The 13,729-nt window shown below is 51.0% G+C and overlaps 1 protein-coding gene across 1 annotated transcript in view; it reads right to left on the reverse strand.

The window, feature by feature from the left end:
* LOC147102392 (multidrug and toxin extrusion protein 1-like) overlaps positions 1 to 13,729 on the reverse strand; it is a 79,022-nt gene that overhangs the window by 17,538 nt on the left and 47,755 nt on the right. Inside the window, exons 11-14 of the mRNA XM_085964779.1 lie at positions 13,418 to 13,526; positions 11,757 to 11,832; positions 11,579 to 11,648; positions 311 to 443 (exon numbers count right to left, since the gene is read on the reverse strand). Of these exons, the coding sequence (XP_085820905.1) occupies positions 311 to 443; positions 11,579 to 11,648; positions 11,757 to 11,832; positions 13,418 to 13,526 (388 nt within the window). The remainder of the gene's footprint in view (positions 1 to 310; positions 444 to 11,578; positions 11,649 to 11,756; positions 11,833 to 13,417; positions 13,527 to 13,729) is intronic.

The raw sequence follows: 13,729 nt of genomic DNA on the forward strand, positions 1-13,729 counted from the left end.
ATTGCCAAATCCTGATCCCAGCATCCATAAGGAAACACTGGATTGTGATCAGGAGCGGGGAACTCTTTTCCCCCACCCCACCCTAATGGTGCCGATACCAATCGTAGCACCCTTACCGTAACACCCCGGCAAGTAACTCCGCACTGACCAAGGGGTCAAATTTCCCTCCATTTCTATCCCTTCAGGAAACCCTGCCACTTTTATCTGGCTGGATATCTCCGGAACACAGTGGGGGGGGTTTAGGAAGAGCGGAAATAAAAGATGGTTTACAGAAAATAAAATTACCAGTACATTCGAAATAAAATCCTACCCAAGACACCAAGTTTTGCTGCAAACATCAGTGATATTCCAATGGGGTAACCAATTGAGGAGAACACGATTAGATTGACGATGGCTCCCAGTTTTTGTTTCCCAGTTCCTATTAACACTCCAGTACTCATACACTGTAGGACAAACGGGATATATTAGCCACAGAATTCAGTATTCTAGAGTGCTCATGTTACAATCTCTAGGTATCCCTATCAAAATTAGATCACAAATTAGAGAGCTTTTTTTTTTACATAGAATATAAGCACGGAAACAGGCCATTCGGCCCAACCGTTTATGCTCCACTCGCGCCTCCTCCCAACCGTCCTCATCTAACTCGATCAGCAAAGGGCCCTATGGCCTACTCCTGCTCCTAATTCTTATACCCCTCTAGTCCCTTCTCCCTCATGTGCTTATCTAGCTTCCCCTTAAATGCATCTATACTATTCCCTTCAACCACTCCCTGTGGTGTCGAGTTCCACATTCTCACCACTCTTTGGGTAAAGACGTTTCTTCTGAATTCCCTATTGGATTTCTTGGTGACTATCTTACTTTGATGGCCTCTTGTGTTGCTCTTCCACACAAGTGGAAACATTCTCTCTGTATCCACTCTATCAAAACCATTCATGATTTTAAAGACCTCTATTAGGTCACCCCTCAGCCTTCTCTCTTCAAGGAGAAGAGAGAGCCAGCCTGTTCATCTTTCCTGATAGGTATAACCTATCACCCACACAAGCAGCCGGGTCCATATTGGGAGAAAGTTTTCTCAGCCTATTGAGTTTAATATACCAGGGCTGTATTCTCACTCCAACCTTATTCTTGCCAGGTGTTGACTACATCATGAAATCAACAACGGGAAAAAAGTGGTTGTGGGACCAGCCTGGGCAGTGACTATATGTGGACAGATCGGGACTGTGCTGACACCATTGCGGCTTTGGCTCAAACTGTAGACTCCCTCACCGAAGTCCTACGAATCTTTGACCAAGAGGCATCTAGCCTTGATCTCCAGGTCAGCTGCAACAAGACCGAGGTGCAATCGTTAGGACGCGATATAATTCTGCTTACCTTCGTAACAGATGATGATCCATCCAAGACAGTGGAATCAGTAACACAACTCACCTACTGGAGTAGCAGCATTTGCTCAAAGGGGAAAAGGTTTCCCTGACTGCCATAGACACACTTAACTTGTGACCTCCGCAAGGAACTCTCTAAACCATATGGAGATCGAGCACAAGTCGCAATCTCTCAGTACGGCTCTACAACGCATTAGTAATATCCAACAATTCAACAATTTCAGACCATAACCTCTGCTCCTATTTTTTCGGACAACAACAGCTGTTGATGATTCTGCCATTCCCATTTACACCTCCTCTAGACTCATCTTTTGTTTCTTTATTTGTCCCATTACTATCTCCTTTCGCCTCGCACCATCATCCCTTTTGTCTCTTAATCTCTCCTGCCTTCCACCCTATCACAGACCTTCCCTTTTTGTTCTTTCACCCCCTCCCCCTTTCCCTGCCTCTTTACTTGCTTAAAATCTGTTACATCTTGTGGTAAACCACTGTTTGTATTCCACTGTGTACATGCCTGGACATGCCTCGGCTGACTCCTCCCACAAGTCCTAGTATAAAGGTGACTGCTCCCCAGCCCTTTGTATTTCTGGACCAGTCGACCACTCGAGGCAGACCTTCATTCTTTTGTTAATAAAAGCCTTTAGTTACTCTCTTAACTCTCAGGCCTAGAAATTCGGTTGTGGGTCCGCCAGGGCTTTAGCGCCCGAAATTTTGCGCCGGCGTTAATGCCGCTGCGCCCGACGAAAATTCGGTTGCCCCGGGCCCAGACGGCGGCGGGCGCTAATGGAGGGTTTTTGCACCTCACTATGGGCGTTCAGTGCAGTTTTGAGGCGCTAATCCCCCGCTGCGGCACCCGAGGCGGTGCGGCAGGCTGGGGTACTGCAAGCCGCCTCCTTCTGTTAAGGAGGAGCTGCCTGCAGCCGACCGCTGGCCGGTCGATTTGCCCGACAAATGAGCCCGGCACCTCGGGGAAGAGCCGGGCTCGCGGGCCACACACATCAGTGCCGCGGGGGGGGTGGTGGAGGAGTCCGGGGAGGGAGGTGAGGGCAGGCGGCCGCCGGGAAAGCGGCCGGCCGCCGCTCCACCTTTATGCGCCGGCGCAAAGGAGTGTAACATCCCTTTCAACAATTGTTGGTTGCGGCTGCCACGGGCGAGGCGGCCGCAACTGAATTTGGGCTTGGGGCCGGGTTACCAGGGCAACCGGGACGCTGCACACACCGATGACATCATCGGTGCCGGCGCAGCGCTACCGGCTAACGCCGATGGTAGGGCCCAACACAATTTCGTTACCAGCTATAATTCCGGCGCAAGACCCTCTAACGCCTCTAATTGGGCGCTAACCCCACCGAATTTCTAGGCCTCAGTCTTTTATGAGTAATTGATAGCGCATCAATTTTATTAACAAAATTTTTATAATGGAGAAGATCCTCACACCAGCATGCCTGGACTTAGATCATCGGGAGGCGGACTCATCCACCAAGTTTACTCACTGGCTTAAGTGTTTCGAAAAATTCCTGACCGCCTCCGCAGCAATCAAATCGGACAGGGACAAACTGGATGTCCTGACCTCCAAAGTGAACCACTGAGTGTACTCGGTCATCCAAGACGCGACCTCGTACGCGGACGCTATCAAGCTCCTCAAGGACCAGTACACGCGCCCAGTGAACGAAGTGTACGCCAGGCACCTTCTGGGGAGTCGTAAACAACAACCTGGGGAATCGACCGTGGAATACCTTCAGGCACTGTCTGTGCTTGGCCGGGCCTGTGGTTGTAAGGATGTAAAGGCCGCCGTGTACACAGAGGAACTTATCCGGGACGCTTTTGTAGCGGGCCACAGATCCAATTACACCCGACAGCGACTGTTGGAGCAGAGTGACCTCGACCTCAACAAGGCCTCTGAACTCGCACTATCATTGGATGCAGCCTACCGGGGCATGGATGCCTACTCCTCTGCACCGTGGACGCCGCGGGGAATATCAGCCTGGGAAACGGTAGGACCGCCTCATAGCGCCGTGCCACCCCAGCCACGGCCCAACTACCGCAGCAGTGTCCCAAGGCCAGACAGCAGTGCCCCAAGGCCAGAAATGCTTCTTCTGTGGCCAGGCAAAACACCCCAGAGCGCGCTGCCCGGCGAAAAACGCGATCTGCTCGGGCTGCGGGAAGAAGGGACACTACGCCAGCGTCTGCAGGGCCAAAGCCACCCCGAACCCCAGCAGCGCCGCGTGTGGGCCATGCGGGCCGCCATCTTGGGCCTCCCCGGCCATGTGCGAACCACCGGTACATCAGCCATTTTGGACGCCTCCAGCCACATGGGGATCATGGACGCCGCCATCTTGGATGACAGCCGGAACGCAGCAGGCCCCCAACACCGCCTCATCTGATACCCGCAGCGACACACCGACCCCTACGCTGGCATCCGTTACACTGGACCAAGCGAGACCGCACCAGCTGGCCAGTTCCACAATGGACATTAAGGTAAATGGCCACGATACAATCTGCCTTTTTGACTCCGGGAGCACGGAGAGCTTCATCCACCCCGACACGGTGCGGCGTTGCTCTCTCCCAGTCCTGCCTGCGCACCAGCGGATTTCTATGGCCTCCGAGTCCCAGTCGGCGGACATCGGCGGCTACTGCGTAGTGACACTCGTAGTAGACGGGACCGTGTACGATCATTTTAAACTTCTGGTCCTGCCCGACCTCTGCGCTGCCGTCCTGCTGGGGTTAGATTTTCAGCGCCACCTTAAAAGTGTTACGATGGCATACGGTGGACCCCTACCCCCACTCACAGTCCGCAGCCAGCAGCTCCCAAATTGCCCGCCGCGCACCAGGTGCAACCTCTCCACACTCAGAGTCACCCCCCCCCCCACTGTTTGCTAACCTCACCCCCGACTGTAAGCCCATCGCCACAAAGAGCAGGCGATACAGTGCCGGGGACAGGGTTTTCATTAAAACCGAAGTGGAGCGGCTCCTGAAGGAAGGGATTATTAAGGGCAGCACCAGCCCCTGGCGAGCCCAGGTTGTGGTTGTTAAGACCGGCGAGAAGCAGCGCCTGGTCATCGACTACAGCCAGACAATAAATCGCTACACCCTGCTGGACGCCTACCCACTCCCCCGCATAGCTGATATGGTCAACCAGATCGCGCAGTACCGCGTCTTCTCGACCATTGACCTGAAATCAGCGTACCACCAGCTCCCTATCCGCCCTGAGGACCGCCAGTATACTGCCTGAGGCAAACGGCCGCCTCTACCACTTCCTTAGGGTTCCCTTTGGCGTCACCAACGGGGTCTCCGTCTTCCAAAGGGAGATGGACCGGATGGTAGATCAAAATGTGTTGCAGGCCACTTTCCCATATCTGGGCAATGTGACCATCTGCGGCCGTGACTTGCAGGACCATGACGCAAACCTCGAAAAATTCCTCCGCACCGCCCAACTCCTGAACCTGACATATAACAAGGAGAAGTGCATATTCCGCACAAACCGCCTCGCCATCCTTGGCTGTGTTGTGGAACACGGAGTCATCAGCCCCGACCCCGACCGGATGCGTCCCCTTATGGAACTCCCACTGCCCCAAGGCCCTGAAGAGGTGCCTAGGGTTTTTCTCCTATTATGCCCAGTGGGTCCCCTACTATGCGGACAAGGCCCATCCGCTGATCAAGTCCACCTCTTTTCCCTTGACGGCAGAGGGCCGCTTAGCCTTCCACCGTATCAAGGAAGACATTGCCAAAGCCACCATGCACGCAGTGGACGAATCCATCCCCTTCCAGGTGGAAAGCGACGCGTCCGACTTTGCCCTGGCCGCTACCCTCAATCAGGCGGGGAGACCTGTGGCCTTCTTTTCACGAACCCTCCAAGGCCCGGAGACCAGACACTCCGCTGTTGAGAAGGAGGCCCAGGCGATTGTGGAGGCTGTGCGTCATTGGAGGCACTACCTGGCCGGAAAACGATTTACCCTGCTCACTGACCAACGTTCAGTTGCTTTCATGTTTAACAACAAGCAGAGGAGCAAAATCAAAAATGACAAGATCTTGAGGTGGAGAATCGAACTTTCCACCTACAATTACAAGATCTTGTACCGGCCCGGGAAGCTCAATGAACCCCCGGATGCGCTATCGCGTGGCACCTGCGCCAGCGCGCAGATCGATAGACTGCGGGCCCTCCACAATGACCTCTGCCACCCGGGGGTCACCAGGTTCTTCCACTTCATCAAGGCCCACAACCTGCCTTACTCTATTGAGGAGGTCAGGACCATGACCAGGAACTGCCAAGTCTGCGCTGAGTGCAAACCGCACTTTTATAGACCAGACAGGGCCCACCTGATAAAAGCCACTCGCCCCTTCGCGTTGATTTTAAAGGGCCTCTCCCCTCCTCCGACCGCAATGTGTACTTCCTCAATATTATTGATGAGTACTCCCGTTTCCCGTTCGCCATCCCCTGCCCGGACATGACCAGTGCCACGGTCATTAAATGTCTGAACGACCTCTTCACCCTGTTCGGTTTCCCCAGCTATATCCATAGCGACCGGGGCTCATCGTTTATGAGCGACGAACTCCGTCAGTACCTGCTAACTAGGGGTATTGCCACAAGCAGGACCACCAGTTACAACCCCTGGGGGAACGGACAGGTGGAAAGAGAAAATGCGACAGTTTGGAAGGCCGCCCTGCTAGCCTTAAAGTCTAGGGGCCTTCCGACCTCCCGCTGGCAGGATGTGCTCCCCGATGCGCTCCACTCTATTCGGTCACTGCTCTGCACTACCACTAACGCCACCCCTCATGAGAAAATGTTTGTCTTCCCAAGGAAGTCCACATCGGGGACATCGCTACCGCCATGGCTGACGTCCCCAGGGCCGGTCCTACTGAGAAGACACGTGAGGACCCATAAAACGGACCCCCTGGTCGAGAGGGTCAACCTCCTCCACGCCAACCCCCAGTATGCTTACATTGCATACCCGGACGGGCGGGAGGACACAGTCTCCATAAGAGACCTTGCACCCTCGGGGGCCGCAGTAACCCACTACTCACTACCACCAGCCCCCCCACGATCCGATATCCAGCCCCAGCAGACGGCAGGCCTGGGCCCCGCGACCCGCTCGACATCTACGAGGACAACACGCCTGTGCCACAGCCCACGCAGGACTCGACGCCGGAAGCTCCACTACCCCTGCCGTCGCCACGCCGATCACAGCGGCAGACAAGACCTCCGGAGAGACTCCAATTCACTAACTTTTAATACACTTCACCCCGCCGGACTCAATTTTAAACAAGGGGTGAATGTGGTAAACCACTGTTTGTATTCCACTGTGTACATGCCTGGACATGCCTCGGCTGACTCCTCCCACAAGTCCTAGTATAAAAGGTGACTGCTCCCCAGCCCTTTGTATTTCTGGACCGGTCGACCACTCGAGGCAGACCTTCATTCTTTTGTTAATAAAAGCCTTTAGTTACTCTCTTAACTCTCAGTCTTTTATGAGTAATTGATAGCGCATCACATCTCTAACTTTTTCCAGGTCTGACAAAAGTTCCCGAAACGTTAACTCTGTTTCTCTCTCCACAGATGCTGCCTGACCTGCTGAGTACTTCCAGCATTTTCTGTTTTTATTTCATGTTAACAGTTCTTCGTCTTGCATTGAGTGGAGCAGCAAACTATGAATTTTTATCTACATTTGATCTACATAAATTTTTAGGCTCAAACTTGTGTAGTCATTTAGAAAGACTTGCATTTATATAGCGCCTTTCATGACCTCAAGGACGTCCCAAACGCTTTACAGCCAGTGAAGCATTTTTGAAGTGTAGTCACTGTTGTAATGTAGGAAACACGGCAGCCAATTTGCACACAGCAAGATCCCACAAAGAGCAATGGGATAAATGACCAGATAATCTGCTTTAGTGATGTTGATTGAGGGATAAATATTGGCCCCAGGACACTGGGGAGAACTCCCTCCTGCTCCTCTTCAAAATAATGCCGTGGGATCTTGTACGTCCACTTGAGAGAGCAGACGGGGCCTCAGTTTAACGGTTCATCCAAAAGACGGCACCTCCGACAGTGCAGCACTCCCTCAGCACTGCACTAGGTGTGTCAGCCTGGATTTTTGTGCTGAAGTCTCTGGAGTGGGACTTGAACCCACGACCTTTTGACTCAGAGGTGAGAGTGCTGCCCACTGAGTCACAGCCGACACTAGTAATGAAAAATAACAACAGAAAATGCTGGAAAAACTCAGCAGGTCAGGCAACATCCGTGGAGAGAAATTTGAGTTGACGTTTCGGGTCGAAACCCTTCTTCAAAACTGGAAAGAAAAGAAAATAGATCGAAGGCAAGACTGCGATCGAACAAAAGAAGAAAAAGAGACAATGAAAGGTATTCGAAGCCAGATGAGATGGTAATAGGCCAGTGGAGACAAAAGGCAGCTGAGATTAGGTGTGAAGTGTACTGGCAAGTAAGAGACAGCTGCCAGGTGAGAGAGAAACAAAAGGAAAGGAGGGGGGGAGGGGGGGGGGGGGGAGAGGTGGGGAAGGAAGACCCAAAACAAAGGGGTGGAAAAAATAATAAGTAAAAAAGTAATAGGGGCCGAGGTTATGATCTGAAATTGTTGAACTCAATATAGAGTCCGGAAGGCTGCAAAGTGCCTAATCGGAAGATGAGGTGCTGTTCCTCGAGTTTACGCTGAGCTTCCGTGGAACAATACAAGAGGCCAAGGACGGCGAGGTCCGAGTGGGAATGGAGCGGTGAATTAAAATGACAGGCGACCAGAAGCTCGGGGTCACCCTTACGGACTGAACGGAGGTGTTCCGCAAAGCGGTCACCCAATCTGCGTTTGGTCTCCCCAATGTAGAGGAGACCGCATCGTGAGCAGCGAATACAGTATACTAGATTGCAAGAAGTACAAGTAAATCGCTGTTTCACCAGGAAGGGGTGTTTGGGGCCCTGGACAGTGGGAAGGGGGGAGGTATAGGGGCAGGTGTTACATCTCCTGTGCTTGCACGGGAAGGTGCCAGGCGAAGGGGAAAGGCTGTTTGGGGTGATAGAGGAGTGGACTAGGGTGTCTCGGAGGGAGCAATCCCTACGGCATGCTGAAAGGGGAGGGGAGGGGAGGGGAAGATGTGTTTGGTGGTGGGATCACTTTGGAGGTAGTGGAAATGGCGGAGGATGATCCGTTGCATGTGGAGGCTGGTGGGGTGAAAGGTGAGGACAAGGGGAACCCTATCGTGGTTCCGGGAGGGAGGGGCAGGGGTGAGGGAGGAAGTGCGGGAGATAGAACGGACACGGTCGAGGGCCGTGTCGACCACGGTAGAGGGGAATCCTCGGTTGCGGAAAAAGGAAGACATGTCGGAAGCACTGGTGTGGAAGGTGGCATCGTCGGAGCAGATACGGCGGAGACGGAGAAACTGGGAGAATGGAATAGAGTCCTTACAGGAGGCGGGGTGGGAGGAAGTGTAGTCCAGGTAGCTGTGGGAGTCAGTGGGCTTGTAGTGAATATTGGTCAATAACCTATCCCCAGAGATGGAGACGGAGAAGTCGAGGAAGGGAAGGGAAGAGTCAGAGATGGACCATGTGAAGGTGAGGGAAGGGTGGAAATTGGAGGCAAAGTGAATGAAATTGTCTAATTCGGGGCGAGAGCAGGAAACGGCACCGATACAGTCATCAATGTATCAGAAAAAGAGGTGAGGGAGGGGACCTGAGTAGGACTGGAATAAAGATTGTTCCACATAGCCCACGAAAAGGCAGGCATAGCTAGGACCCATGCGGGTACCCGTGTGAACCCATTGTCTCTCAGAGTTAAGGTGGGATTTGAGCTCATGTCTCCGGAACAATAGTTCAGGCCTCCTGGATTACTCGCCCGGTAACATAACCACTATGCAACTGTTCTACAGGTGGAACAATGCAAGATCCCTAGAAGGGAAAAATGTTGTGGTCCCAGCTTTTACAACAATGTTCATCAACATCAAGTCAACTGTAAGTAAAAAGATAAAAACTGCAAAAGGATCTCAACACTTTTTTTTTTAAAAAGCTTTGAAATAACTGAATGCCATCCCACGCTGAAGTGTACAGGCCAGGAAGGCTCCAGGTTTGAGCTCTGGTCAGTGCTGCGTTAACCGACCTCAGCCAGGACAGCAGTAGGGGTTCGACAATTGGCCTCAGTGCGCCTGGGTTTGTGTGGGTGGGGTAAAAAAAATCCAGGGTTCACATGCTCAGTAAGCATGCACTGACCATGGAGGGAACTGTGGAGGGCACGTTCCACCTGTAGAACAGTAGCATAAGAACATAAGAAATAGGAGCAGGAGTAGGCCAATCGGCCCCTCGAGCCTGCTCCGCCATTCAATAAGATCATGGCTGATCTGATCCTAACCGCCAATCTACTATCACAGAACCATCTCCTGAATCTAACAGAATTAGACACACGAAATAGGAGCAGGATCAGGCTACACGGCCCCTGGGCCCGCTCCGCTACCCACAGGGCCATGACCGATCCGAACCTAGACTCATGTCCAAATTCCTGCCCGCTTCCCGTAACCCTTAATTCCCTTTACTTCTAGGAAACTGTCTATTTCTGTTTTAAATTTATGTAATGATGTAGCTTCTACAGCTTTTTGGGGCAGCATATTCCATGGACCTACCACCCTCTGAGTGAAGTAGTTCCTCCTCATCTCAGTTTTGAAAGAGCAGCCCCTTATTCTAAGACTATGCCCCCTAGTTCTAGTTTCACCCATCATCGGGAACATCCTCCCCGCATCCACCCGATCCAACCCCTTCACAATCTTATATGTTTCAATAAGATCGCCTCTCATTCTTCTGAACTCCAATGAGTAGAGTCCCAATCTACTCAACCTCTCCTCATATGTCCATCCCCTCATCCCCGGGATTAACCGAGTGAACCTTCTTTGTACTGACTCGAGAGCAAGTATGTCTTTTCTTAAGTATGGACACCAAAACTGTATGCAGTATTCCAGGTGCGGTTGCCGGGCTAGTAATCCAGAGGCCTGAGCTAATGACCCGGGAGACATGAGTTCAAATCCCACCACGGCAGCTGGGGAATTTAAACTCAGTTAAATAAATTAATCAGTTAAAAAAAAACTAGTATCAGTAATGGTGACCATGTAATTACCGGATTGTCGTAAAAACCCATCTGGTTCTCTAATGTCCTTTAGGGAAGGAAATCTGCTGCCCCTACCCGGGCTGGCCTATATGTGACTCCAGACCCACAGCCCTCTGAAATGGCCTACCAAGGCACTTGGCTGTACCAAACCGTACGGACTGCAGCGGTTCAAGAAGGCAGCTTACCATCACCTTCTCGAGGGCAATTCGGGATGGGAAAATGCCAGCCTTGCCACAGTGATGCCCGTGAATGAATAAGTAAAAAACAAGGTAATTGGGCGTGGACAGGGTCGCACTTGGCTGCGATGTTCTCAATGAATGAATAGGCTGATGACACTTGATGTCTAAACTCATGCATGAAGAATGGTCACTTTTGCAAGGCATTGGAGCTCTGGGGGGGCAGCCTACATTTAATCACACGATATATTCCTTTAGTAAATTTGCTGTGATGGGAAAGTCACTGTTGTGTTTAGGATCTTGCAGGACAGCAGTAAACATTTCAAGGCCCCAGACTACTTCCAATCAAAGTGACAGGAACATAGGAAGAGGAGGAGGCCATTCAGCCCCTCAAGCCTGTTCCGCCATTCAATTAGATCACGGCTGATCTGTATCTTAACTCCATCTACCTGCCATGGTTCCATATCCCTTAATACCCTTGACTAACAAAAGTCTATCAATCTCAATTTTGAAATTTTCCAGCCTCAATAGCTTTTTGGGGGGGGCGGAGTTCCAGATTTCCACTACCCTTTATGTGAAGAGGTGCTTCCTGACATCACCCCTGAACAGCCTGGCTCTAATTTTAAGGTTATGCCCCCCTTGTTCTGGACTCCCCCCACCAGAGGAAATAGTTTCTCTCTAGCTACCCTATCAACTCCTTTAATCATCTTAAACACCGCGATGAGATCACCCCTTAATCTTCTATACTTGAGGGAATACAAGCCTAGTCAATGCAACCCATCCTCATAATTTAATCCTTTTAGACAGGAAATATACAAGTGTATAAACATTGTTTAAATTCCAGAAAAACAACACGTTTTGAACTCAACTTTTACTTCGAAGTTATTTTTTAAATATTCAAAAACAAACATGAAGATTTAAAAAAAATACTCACAGTTATGGCATCAAAAAAGTGGTAAGTAGCAATTAATGGATCTACTTCTGCAACTAACTCAATAATTTCCCTATAAGAGGAAGAGCCGGGTGTCAGAGTTTTTAGACATTTGTAAATTCACTTTGTAAAGTGCACGCAGGCACGTTTTTACAGTTTGTAGAAGTTTTATTTTACTAACCGGTCAGCGGTGAAGATATAACCCACCACATCCTTTATAGACGCCAGTATCACGCAGATCACCATGGCACAGAACCCTGTTGAAATACATGAAATAGCTAATTTTAAAAACAAATTCGTTCCTGGGATGTAGGCGTCGCTGGCAAGGCCGGCATTTATTGTCCATCCCTAATTGCCCTCGAGAAGGCGGTGGTGAGCCGCCTTCTTGAACGCTGCAGTCCGTGTGGTGAAGGTACTCCCACAGTGCTGTTAGGGAGGGAGTTCCAGGATTTTGACCCAGCGACGATGAAGGAACGGCCGATATATTTCCAAGTCAGGATGGTGTGTGACTTGGAGGGGAACTTGGAGGTGGCGGTGTTCCCATGCGCCTGCTGCCCTTGTCCTTCTAGGTGGAAGAGGTCGCGGGTTTGGGAGATGCTGCCTAAGAAGCCTTGGCGAGTTGCTGCAGTGCATCTTGTAGATGGTGCACACCGCAGCCACGGTGGTGGAGGGAGTGAATGTTTAAGGTGGTGGATGGGGTGTCAATCAAGCGGGCTGCTTTGTCCTGGATGGTGTCGAGCTTCTTGAGTGTTGTTGGAGCTGCACTCATCCAGGCAAATGGAGAGTATTCCATCACACTCCTTACTTGTGCCTTGTCGATGGTGGAAAGGCCTTGGGGAGTCAGGAGGTGAGACACTCGCTGCAGAATACCCAGACTCTGACCGAATTAAACAGGGATGCAAGGTATTAAAAAATTATAATCCATTTAAAGCAACAGGCAACTCCCACATAAAACTGCAGCCCAGGAGTTTCGAAATACCTAAACCAGACGGCAATGTGGAATTCTCCTGCCCTTTTGCAATTGTATTCCTTTAGCCAGCTTACCTGCACTCGCCCCAGTGTCACCAGAATGGTACCAGGGCTGAGGGAATTGATCTAGAGAGGCTGGAGAAGCTGGGATTGATCTCCTTGGAGCAAAGGTGGTTGTGGGGAGATTTAATGGAGATGCTCAAAGTTACGAGGGGTTTTAATAGGGTTGACAGGGAGAAACCGTTTCCACTGGCAGGAGGGTCGGTAACCAGAGGACCCAGATTGAAGGTGATTGGCAAAAAAAACAGAGGGGAGATGAGAAGAATTATTATTATTTTATTTATTTTTATTTTTTTTAAAACGCAGCAAGTTGTTCTGATGTAGAATGCATTACCGAGTGGTGGAAGCAAATTCAATGTTAACTTTCAAAAGGGAATCAAATATATACTGACAAAGGAAAAAAACTGCAGGGCTATGGGGAAAGAGTAGGAGGAGTGGGACTATTTAGTAGCTCTTTCAGAGAGCCAGCACAGGTACGATGGGCTGAATGGCCTCCTCCTGTGCGGTATGATTCTGCAAGAGCAGCCACACACACACCTACCCACGCCCACACCCCCCCACACAGCCCCACCCCCCCCCCCCCCCACACAGCCCCACCCCCCACATCAAAATTAAATGGGAAATGTTGACATTAAATTTACATTCGGCCCATCGAGCCTCTGCTGGCTCTCTGAAGATGCTTCCAACTCGGGCCCTGTTCCTTCCCCATAGCCTGACAAACTTCGCCTTTTTCAGTATATATCCAATTCCCTTTTGAACTTTGTAGGCAAGCAACTCGTCAATAATGTAATAAATCATAAACCAGGCACTCACCGGAGCACCAGAGAGCAACTCTGGCAGAGGTTTTAGCCTGCACTGGGTTTCCAGCACCCAAAGCATTACCCACACGAACACCGACAGCCACGCTGTATCCCAGAGGGACCTGCAGGGGAAACAACAACAACATGACTGTAATTCGACATGGCTCTATTTTCTTCATATTACTCCTCCTTGTGATCTATTGGGCCAGAAATTGGGGTCAGAGGTGTACCTCCAGAGTACGCCTCCGACCGATGAGAGAATTACGAACCTACCTGCTGGCGGCGAGGCTGCGAATACTTGCGGTCGGAGGCTGGGAGGCGGAGG

This window comes from Somniosus microcephalus, chromosome 22, assembly GCF_052327205.1.
Source record: "Somniosus microcephalus isolate GS21.2 chromosome 22, FLI_Smic_1.0, whole genome shotgun sequence".
NCBI lineage: Eukaryota > Metazoa > Chordata > Chondrichthyes > Squaliformes > Somniosidae > Somniosus > Somniosus microcephalus.